This window comes from Ruditapes philippinarum, unplaced genomic scaffold, assembly GCF_026571515.1.
Source record: "Ruditapes philippinarum isolate M1 unplaced genomic scaffold, ASM2657151v2 ctg4011_1_1_1_1, whole genome shotgun sequence".
Taxonomy (NCBI): Eukaryota; Metazoa; Mollusca; class Bivalvia; order Venerida; family Veneridae; genus Ruditapes; species Ruditapes philippinarum.
In genome coordinates, this window is record NW_026856269.1 from 10164 (window position 1) to 22283 (window position 12120).

General features: G+C 31.7%; 1 protein-coding gene across 8 annotated transcripts in view; it reads right to left on the reverse strand.

Annotated features, from left to right (window-relative positions):
• Positions 1-309: 309 nt before the first annotated feature.
• Positions 310-12120, reverse strand: part of LOC132746033 (uncharacterized) — a gene marked incomplete at its 5' end in the record, with an annotated part of 60338 nt that continues 48527 nt past the window's right edge. For 4 of the 8 annotated variants that reach the window (XM_060735084.1, XM_060735088.1, XM_060735085.1 and 1 more), the window contains 7 exon segments: positions 310-1567; positions 3352-3396; positions 6392-6448; positions 6817-7021; positions 7908-9521; positions 9787-9883; positions 10253-10450. In XM_060735084.1, coding sequence (XP_060591067.1) covers positions 1424-1567; positions 3352-3396; positions 6392-6448; positions 6817-7021; positions 7908-9521; positions 9787-9883; positions 10253-10450 — 2360 coding nt within the window. 8 annotated transcript variants of the gene reach the window in all.

Sequence of the window (12120 nt, forward strand, 5' to 3'; positions counted from 1 at the left end):
TTATTTTGGTAACTTCACAATATTGTACTATTAGATACTTTTTCATTTTTTTATGAAAATTAGCATGAATCTGGAGGCGTGGTGATTTAACGCCTTAAAGATTTTCTTTGAATAATATTCACATAATGAATGAAGCACAATTGAAATAGTGCATAACCCTGCTATCATTTATAATCAAACTGGGACAAAGTATAGTGTTTCAAAAGTTTCAATCTGTTGCTATAGTAACAGAAAGTTTATAGATCTTAATTACAAGATACGTTACAACAGTACCAGGTTGTAAAAATATTTTTGTTTAGAACTTTCTGATATAACATTTCATGCTGATTTGAGTAATAAATCACTTCTGCTGTTAATGTATATGTAATAACATATCCATATTACAGTATCATATTATTTTAAAACAATAACATGTTTATCTTGATCATCTGCTATATATACAATGTCTACAGTCAAGGAAAAAAAATGTACGAAAGCTTAATTCAGGGCATATATTGTATTTAATTCACAACTTTAATTTTCTTTCTCTCCATGTATATTTTTGTACTATTTAGATAAACATGTAGGAGGGGACGAGACAATAACACTCTTCTGTAATTTTAATAATTCTCAAAATCCTGGACGGCATTAACGAGTCTTCCTGCAGACATCACGTGGTCTTCACCCTATCACAGAATCTTATATATCACATACTTAGTTGACAGGTTGAATACAGCTAAATGTTATATCAACAGGTTGAATACAACTAAATGTTACATGAACAGGTTGGTACAACTAAATGTTCAATGAACAGGTTGAATACAACTAAATGCTTACAGTACAAAATAATTACACAAAATGAACGAAATAAAATGAAAATGCAGCGAAGCTTACACATAATATGATACCATAACAACACCAGTAAGAAGCTTTAAAGCAGAAAAATCGAACACAAAAAATAAATGCAATAATTTCTGTCCATATGAAATGCTTATTGGCACACCTGTTTTATATTGGAAAGAACATAAGAGATAGTGACAACCAATGTTTATTTTAGTTATCTCATTGCCATCTTGATTTTAGCAAATGGCAAAAATAAAAACTTCATTTTACGCAGCTTTTATAATTGACCTTAATTCAAGATCACCACAACTTTATTAAATTCCAGCAACTGTAGAGAACATAATTATCATCTAAGATCACATAATTCTATACTTTAATCTTAAGAGTTAGCGTAATAATTGAAACAATACAAATATGCAAGCCTTTAAGTTCTGGGGTTCATTCAAACTATACACAATTCCTTAAAAGTCTCTATGAATTACTCAAGCATGAAAGCTAAATCACTTTAACTAATGAGTATTTATAAGTATGCTAACTTATTAATAAGTCAGGAATGCCATTTTCTATAAATGTTTCTTTTGACTGATTTCATCAAGTAACTTTAAGTTGCTGTAGAGGGTACACGTGCGTTTCTCTGTAACTGTGCTGCAGATATGATAGGCACGTGTGGTGATGCTGGACCGGGGCTACGTGACCTAGAGCGGTTCCTGTGTCGACGTGTGGGTGTTGTTGGTACTGTGATATCCTGAAATTAAAAATATTAACATATTAATAGAATATTTCAACATGGTTTAACAAATAATAAATCCTATGTTATGAAAGAGGAAATAAATAAAAAATGACACTTCTACCTGTCAAAGTTACAAACTATAATCCTGGTAATGCTGTCATAGACTAGCCAGTTTGAAAATGCTGAAGATAAGCTGTCAGTAAAACCAACCAATAATGGCTTCTAATTTTTCTGGGATAAAATCTATTAGCTTAAATAGCATGGAGATAATATTTCTCAAAATGTATTTTTGTTTCCAAAAAAGCTATGTTGTACAAGCTATGTTTGAAATATTATAATACAAAATTTCATAGGAAAAACTACCCTATAAATAAGTTTTTCATCAATAAGAAATCAAAGCATATGTTATATATAAAGCCACACCCTAAACGAGACAAAAACTTCTCCTACCATCTATAAGATAATATTTCTTATATTTATGAATACAATGTATCACTTTTTTGTGATCTGTCAGGGGCAGAAAACCAGTACAAATAACAGTCCGGTAGTATTTTCTTTTAAAACTTTTATTTTTGTTTGATTTTACAGCACACTAACACAATTTAGGTCATATGGCACTGAAACAGGATAGATGGTTTTGGCAAACCTTTGGTGTTTCAAACTTAGAGTAACACCAGGGGTCAAAACCACCACATCTGCTGGTGTTATGAGATGCATAGTCTCAAGTAATTCGAACCAATTTAGTTGGCTCTTACAATCATGCAGGGTTAAATGGTAGCTGCAATTCTGATGCCTTAACCTTTAAAGGAAACTGCTCAACCACAGTTAAAAACCTTTTATATTTTATTTATTATTACAAACAGTAAAAGTGTAGAACCCACTCATAATAGTTTTACTTACTATATACAGAATGTTTCTTGGGGGAAAAAATCAGTATATCTTTTGCTAAGTGAAACCACATGAATTTCTAAATGTTGTAACATGCTGTTTCACTGTACAAAGTTACTACACTGTATCTGGACTAATTTTGTTTTGGTTTTCTGTCCAAGACAAATCAGAAAAAGAAATGTGGTATAGACACATTGACACGTTGACATTATAAAAACAAAGTAAAACTGAAAACTTCAATGATTTTATAAACTATGTTAGAAAATATAGAAAAAAGCTACAAGTCTGTAGTATTAATATGATTTAATTTGATATTCAGTAAAATGTTTTATCATTGTTATATTTATAAACAAAAAACAAGAAAGCTTTTTTTTGTTATAATGTCAAAGCATTTCAGGTGTCCCCTCATTCTCCACAAGCTCTAAATTGTATATATTAAATCAAATTAAAAAAACAAACATAAAGTAGATATGATATTGTCTATTTTCCTAGTAATTATTTTAACTGTTAATTTCTGAGGTTTTAGTGTCAAAAATATAAAATTGATAAGCCCACCTTAAAGTATGATCTGATATGATTGCATCGTATTATTACCTGGCTGAGCACTCATAGAATTCTTTAATAAAGCTGGGATAACATTGTTGGTTTTTTTTGTTGTCTTTTTAGAAAAGATCATGTTATGGTAACTTTTCAGCTTCAATCAAGCAAGTACCTGATGACTTTCTGTAGGGTAGCTAGATAGCTTCCTCAAATAACAGAATCAAAAGTTCAGGATTTGAACCCATATTAGAGAGAGAAAAGTGTAGATAAAATATCTAATTCTACATTAGTTCATTATTTATAAATGATTTAGACTTTTATTAACAACCAAACACCTAAATCCAAAAAATAGAATAAAAATATTAAGTCACCGAGTCTTGGTGGTATAACTGCCCACTTGTTTTGTACATCCAAAACTGTAAACAATATTGTAACATTTCCTTTATTGTAATTTTCTTATATAAACTTTCTATTTCTTTTCAAGTTCTCTTTTTACATGTATTTATGAAAATTTTGCTTGTTTTACTTTATTCTCCTATTTTCACATTCAAAAAATGCTTTAAAAAAAAGACAAGCTTTTTACTTCTTAAATTGCGATTAATTTATTTTTGTCCCATAAAGAAACAATTTATTGCTGAGTATGCTGCAAAATGACCTGCAAACATGACCTTTTGTTGTTTATGATGTAATTAATGAAGATTTTAAACCAAATTGATCATATAAGCTAAATCAATCAAATCTAGAAAATCAAGTTTTATAACAATGATGATATATCTCTAATAATTACAGTTATATAAGCCAATCATTTAACAATTCAATATAGCAAACTATAAACTCATACACTCCAATAATTGTACACTATGATATTTTAGTATAGAAGCTTTGCTGTCCTAGTCTAGTTAATGCCACTCTTATCACAGCCTTATATAATATCAGCCAATCATTGCAAAAAACAACAGTACCTTAATAATTCCCCTGCCAGAAACAAGAAGAAAAGAAACAAGGAATTTATATATATGCCAAACAGAAATAACTCTTAGCATCTTTATTCAAATAGGTTAAAGCCAGTGATTTTTACGGCATATGTGTACTTTCATAAATCAATCAACGCATCATAGTTATTATAATTAGATCATATAATATAGTGAGGTATAGAAAGCAGTTTTCTAACCTGTTTCATAAAATATTCATAATAGGGCAAGATGTGAAAGAAAAAAGCATTTCATATGTGACAAATTAAGTCTGATTTCAATGTCCTAACCCATCACCATATATAACAACATATATTGTTGAATTATCACCATAAATAACAACAAATAATGTTAATTGCATATTAAGCACAACTTTGCTGGTTAATGTAAACTTTATTCTTCTGAACACAACACATATATAGAACTAAAGTAAATATTCTGTTTAAACACAATGCATATTTATAGAATTCCAGTTAAAAGCAACACATATGTAGATAATTCCGGTTTAGTACAACATGTTTGTAGACTTTTCCAGTAATGTACAACATATATGTTGAGTATTCCATTTAAGTACAACATATATAAAGAGTATTCTATTAAAGTACAACATATATGTAGACTATTCCGGTTAAGTACAACATATATGTAGATTATTCCAGTCAAGTACAACATATATGTTAACTGTTTTGAATTAGTTCAACATATATGTAGACTTTTTCGGTTAAATACAACATATATGTAGATTATTCATGTTAAATACAAGATATATGTAGACTATTTCTGTCAAGTGCAACAAATATGTAGACTATTTCGGCCAAATACAGCATACGTGTATATGTTGACTATTCCAGTTAAGCACAACATACATGAAGACTAATCCAGTGAAATACAACACATAAACATTCTAATCTAGTGAGGTAAAACATATATAGACTGTTCTGGTTAGGTACAACACAAAACTATGAAGATGAAAGGAATAGCCATATAATACCTAATATTAAGCAGTAACTCACCAAACAAATATTTGGTTATAAATGATTTATTCCGCAATAGATAACATATGACGTGAGAACACAATTTTATCTACAGAATGATTATGTCGACGATGAATACGGAATCTTGGAGGAAACTGAAAATATGATAATGAATAATGTAGATGATGACTACACTCTATCTCACATACAACATGATACTAGGTTGTAAGTACCAACTGTCAAATCTGTCTTTTAATGACCTATCATTGGAAGCAGTGACTGATCATAGTTATCAAATAGATGACTTAAACTAGCCGTCAGACACAATATTTCCATTTGAAGTTTTTTATTTGGAGGGCTAATCTTAGTTTAAATTTGTATTATAGTTATTTTTGTCCTATTACAACCACAGGCTCTAAAGATTTGGCTAAAATCAACGTCTGCTACAGCAAGGGTGCTGAAATATTCCAACTTTGTCATTTGTCATTATCAGTATAGAAATATAACATGTCAACTTGTTATCACTTGTGAAATAGGCAGTGCTTCAAAATTTTACTATAAGCCCTAATGTGAAAATCTTTAAAGAAATTCAAGGTCTTCCTTCAGTACATTACAACTATCAACAGTGAATATCTGATGGCTATGATATAATTCATGCTTACCATGATGATGTTAATGATTACTATGATGATGTTGATTACTATGATGATGATTACTATGATGATGATGATGATTACTTTGATGATGATGATGATGATTACCATGATGATGATGATGATTACTATGATGATGTTGATTAATATGATGATGATGATTACTATGATGATGATTACTATGATGATGATGATGATGATGATTACTATGATGATGATGATACTATGATGATTACTTTGCTGATGATGATGATTACTATGATGATGATGATGATGATTACTGTTGATGATGATGATGATTACTTTGCTGATGATGATGATTACTATGATGATGATGATTACTTTTATGATGATGATGATTACTATGATGATGATAATTACTATGATGATGATGATGGTGATGATAACTATGATGATGATTACTATGATGATGATGATTACTATGATGATGATTACTATGCTGATGATAATGATGATGATTACTATGATGATGATTACTTTGCTGATGATGATGATTACTATGCTGATGATAATGATGATGGAACTATGACACACAACTTATGGAACAATGACAAGTGAGTCACTAAAAGCAACAACATATAAAGCATCTACTATAATCTACTATAAACACAAACATGTACATGACAGATTAAATCAGTAAACAACTTCTATTAAGCTGTCACAGGTGTTAAAACTACATGTACACAGAGCATTGACATAGTCATACACCAATGACAAAATGTTTATGGTACAAAGAGTGAAATGGATGGAAAAAAATTGTTTCAACTATATTTTAATGCAATAAGAACTTACAATATTTTGCTGTTTTCCTGTTACTGTGGTAGAAACTTTCTCAACTGCAAGATTTTCCTGTGAAATCATAAAGAAACAAAATCTGTTAATATTTGTAGAAACAAGCATCAATAAAATTTAAGGGATGCAATGCATAAATAGAAAGTTCAGAAAATAGAAAAGCAGGTTTCTGATTTCATAAAATGTAAAGAAATTGGAAAGACAATGTTCTACCCTATGGTGGACTATATGGTTTGTCTGAGGTAGGTTATAGTTTAAAATATACTAGGAGCAGTACAATTACAGTTACAGAGTAAAATAAAATGTAGGCCATTCTAAGAGTATTGATACATTTGTTGTATGACATTGACTGACAAATGCAGAATACCAATATGATAAGATACAATCAGATTGCTATGATCACAGAATCTCTCATACAAACTTACAGTTGATCCGCTGCGTACAAGGTCTTCTTTCTTTGATGGTAAGATGCCGTGGAATGATGCGTGACGTTTAATATTGGTGGATGATGAAGGGGCGGGCGATGTTTTACTAGAGTCCATAATAACTGGACTGTGATCCTGACGATGTGATGATGACGATGGCTGGTCTGACATCTTTACAGGTACTCCTCGGTGATCAGACGCAGTTCTGATAAATGAAAATATTAACATAAATTATTTAAATAAAATCTGGAAAAAAAAAATACTATTTGTTCATAAATTTTGAAAAATTATCATATTCATATTTCACCTTTATAAATAAATCAGAATGTCAGAAACTTTATTTCATATTCTTCCTGTGCATCAGCAAACTGAAATGTCCTGTCACCATTTTACATAACCTGCATTACAATTATACCAAGCCAACATAAAGTGTTATTAATGTCATGTGTGTCCAATTTCACCATACATGTATGTGTAAGAAAAGTTTCCATGAAGATTTATTATACCCTTACATACAATCGAGCTTTAATGTGTTTACTTGTTTTTTTATTCCTGATTACCTTGAAAAATGAATTATGATTAAACATTATTTTTCCTGCTACAAAATTAAATGATGCTGCCTCCTCCAAAACAAACAAGTGTAGTCACCTGTCACATCAAACAGTGTCAAATGTTTTCCCAAATACCAAGTGCTAATATATTACCATGTTATGATGACAGTTTTAACGTATATATACAGGCAATGTTAGGACAGTTTATCCAGATGGAACAAGCTTAGATGCTTACTCAATGTCCGAGGGCTAAAAATAACATACATATACATATATAATGATTGCTACAGAAAGACAAAACGTTTCCATTATTGATATTTTTTTCAAGAATGCTTAAAAATTGAAATATGAATAAAAGTTAGATAATTCTACAAATGTTATAAACAAGTTCAACAGACTTACATGAGGAAATCATTCAATAATAAAATTACCATCCTCCCTTTTTTTCTCTCTTTTTTTTTAAATAATCTATATCTACCATGACTTTCAATGGCATTGATGTTTATCAAGAAATTTTTGTTAACTAAGAAGTTTGTATACCTTCTATGTGTTCTATACGAGGGTCGTGTCACTTGCTGACTATCGTCTGAGTGTGCACCAGATGAATCACTCTGTATTGTACCCTGTCCAGTATTGACTTCACTACTGTCACTATCACCACTTGTTTTACGAGGCGGATCTTTCGTCTCCCCGGATTTACGCTTGTATTTTGTTGTTTGTAATGATTCTTCTTGTGACTTGGAAAAGTTCTGTAACTTTTGTAACAATTTGGCTACAATGCCAGTATTTCCAGGATTTGAATTAGAATTTTTGGTGTCCATATCAAGCTGGCGTGCTGCAGATGAACTTGACGGTATTTCACTCTCCGAACATGTTGAACTAGTACGCCTTCTCTCTGACCCGGTGGGAGAATATCTCTCCGTAGGACTGCTCTTGTACTCGTGTGAAGATTTGGTTGACAGATTTTCAAGACTTGAGTATTTACCATCTCTCCGTGGAATCTGAGGTGGTAGGTCACTTGTACTACTGTCTACCTGACTCTGTGTTAATGTTGCTGTAGACGAGGCAGTACTACCAGTACTCTGACCAACACGACCAGAAAATCTCTGTTCTAGCAAGTCTGCCATTGGCATTCTGCGTCTATCAGCTGCATTTACAGAAGATCGTGATTCGGACACCTCTCCCTGGGCGGGACTGGACGGTCTGCTTCCTGACCCATGACGTCTCCGCCCATCAATTACAGGCACACCCTGGCTACCTGCTGTGGGACTTATCTTTGCACTATTTCTTTTACTTGTACTATCACTTCTATGTAAACTTCCAGTGTCACTGTCGTCTTTTGAAGTATCTTTCGCTGAAGAGTCTTTTGATCTACGACTACGTACTGACGGACTTTCTGTCCCACTGTAATTCTTATCATTAGCACTATCTATATTTCTACTTAGAATAATTGCACTTGAAACAGAAGACCCACTGTCAGATATATCCCCTTTGCTCTCCAACTTTTCATTTTTCATATCACGACTACGTCTGCGACGATGACCTTTCACATGACCTTCTTTAGTATCAACACTATTATCAATGTCTACAGATTTCCCACCAGTACTTAAGGCAAGAATAACAGAATTTTGACTATCAATTGTAAATGTAGATGACATACTTTGTTGCGAGTCAGCTACATGTTCACCCTTACTTCTGCTATCATAACTAAAACCCTGAGATTCCTGGGCTTGGTGTTTTGGTGAACGCATTACAGGACTTTGTGGCGTCTCCTTTGGTTTCAAATTGTCATCTCTGCTCTGGTAATCTTTACTCGGAGTTCTACGATGTTTGTGCATCCTCGGCTGGGTCATTATACCTTCAGCCTCCAATTCCATTTTAGAAGGCGGTCTTTCTGTTGTACTTACATTTGACCTATGACTAGAACTTGTTCTTTCCTGCTTTGACGACCTTGGCGATTTAGTTTTACGATTTTTCCTTGAATCTTTTCTATGAGGAGTTCTCCGCTCACTACTTGTTGACTCGCGGTCACTGTCGTATGATCTGTTACTATCGCTACTTGATGACCTTCGTCGTGACCCCTTGGCAAGTGCAGCCATGACAACATCGGAACTGTTTGACTCCCCAAGATCTGATACTGCTTTCACATAGATCCTGCAAATATAATGATTATGTAAAAACTCCCACAATTAATTTCTAATTTTAGGGCTTATAACCGGAGTCAAATCATTAAGCGGTCACAACAAAATATATTTTAGGTTATGCACAAAAAAATCTAAATTAAATAATTGTTTTCATGTCAAACATGTTGAATTACAGCTAGTTTCCCAAACAAGAATGCAAGGAGTTTGCCTTTAAATGGTAACTTATAACTTTTTTTATTTATAACCAATATTCAATTAAAAGACATGCTACATACTTGTATGTAAGGGAAGGGTCTAATCCTTCAATCAATGCCTTCTGTTTTGTACCAGCTATCATTGCTTTAGGTTTGTCATTCACAAATACACGATAACCTGTAACATTATATAATGCATTATCTCCCCTGTTCTGATATACATACAATAACAATGTTATACTATACTGTTACAAACTTGTTCAATATTGCTGATATAACCAAAATTAAAGTCAGCTAAAATGATCTAAAACATTTCATTAAAGTGTAGCAATTTTTTTTAAATTTAACATTTTACAAAATTTAACACAGAATTTGTGTTTTAAATGGATCTTATGTGTTGCTGTTTTTTTTAAAACATTTTATGTGGGTTTTTTTAAGAGCTTCTAGAACTAACATAAGAACATGAATTTCTTATAATAAATCTCTTATACTGAAGAAACACTATCTTCACTAATCATAAATTAAGAGAATATGTGTAAAAACGTACCCAGCAAAGGTTTACTGGTCTCTTTACCCTCACTGTCCAGTATCTTTGATGCCTGCCATCTTAATACGAGGGCTGACGGCCCTCGATTCTCTAACCTCAGACCTCGAGGTGGCGTAGGAAATCCTGGCTGTGGCACAGATTTAAAATATGTCTCCTCCTCCTCCGAGGGGTACGGGGACAGGGAGTGGGGCACTGTACCTGAAAATATACCATACACATCAAAAGTCATTCAGATATCAGTGCATATAACATTATAATCTACAATTATACAAGTTGATTATGTTTATTTCAGATTGGTATATGATAAATTAATAACCCTTTAAATGCAAGCAGCCATTACAATAAGATAAATAGTGCACAGATCTTGGTCTGCAGTGGTCACATGGGAGTATTTAGTTTCTGCCCAGCAGACTACAGGTTCATAAATTATAATCTTATATAAAGACATTCATTCATTTATAACCTTCAAACATAATAAGATGATTTGCAAAATTTCAAAATAAACAAGGTTACAACTATGTGCTCGATCTATATATATCAGTCATATTGTATTATAACAATGGTAAACTGTTTACACATGGTCTTAAAACATATCAAATACAGAATTCACAATGTAATGACGTCAAATAAATGATCACACAACTTTACAGGAGGTATTTCTAGTAAGCTTATAATCTGCAATCATTCAATACTGTATACTTAACCAGATTATATAAATCGTGTATTTAAATGATTTAATTAATTATGTATGCATTTATTTCTTTATGAATTATAAATGCCCTTCTAAACGTAGACAACCATGTCAAAATCTAGTTCTTACCAGTCTCTTGCTTGAACAGGCATCTAAATTCAAAAGTTGCGTACTTGTATATCAAACTAAATTATAAATACTATAACAATACATGTATTATGTATTTATTGGTTCTAAAATAAATATTGCCTCTGTACACAGAATCTACTACTAAATTTAGCCATATTATATACATGTATATAGTTTGAACCTAGCAACTCATAAAGCTATAACAAACATTGCCTGGTCAAGGTGTGCAGAGAATGGTGGCCGTTATCACAGGTTGGTATGTACATGAATAGTGGCCTTTATCACAAGTTTGTATGTACATGAATAGTGGCCTTTATGTACATGAATGGTGGCCTTTATCACAGGTTTGTATGTACATAAGATAAAAATAAGAATATATATGTGATGGTTTTTACAGAAGTACATGCAATGAATATTTTGTAGATACCTTACAAGAGTTATACAATTCATGTTTTAAAATGACATAGAATTTACTGGAATATGAAAATAAAGGTTATTATCAGCAAATTCTATACATGTATTTCCATAAAGAACAAGCCTACTTTCTACATTTTCACATGTTAGGTGAAACAATTTCTCTATATTTGTAATGTTATATCTAAACAAGTGATGATTTAATGGTGATGATCTATACATTCTATATATACATATATACAATCACCTAGGTTTAGTTAATCTGTTAAAGTAATTAAGAGCACTGTTAATTATAAATCCATTTGAGACTAAATCTATGATTTATTGAGTTTTAGCTCAGGTACTATTAGATTATTTTTTATTTAAAAACAGTAGTCAGAAACATGTATATGTTGGTAGATCTAGAGATATATATAATCTCAGCTGTTAGGGATAGTTTAGAATTACTGTAATTTCAACATGTGACAGACAAATTAAGCAGCGGGGCTGCAGCCCTTAACAAGTTGCAAACATAGAAACAAAAAACCTAAATTTATAGACACACTGAAACAAAGCTTAATAATTATGAAACAAAAATGTTTAAGAAGTTATTAAGGATAAGACTAAAGGTATGTTACTATAGATATTTTATTGT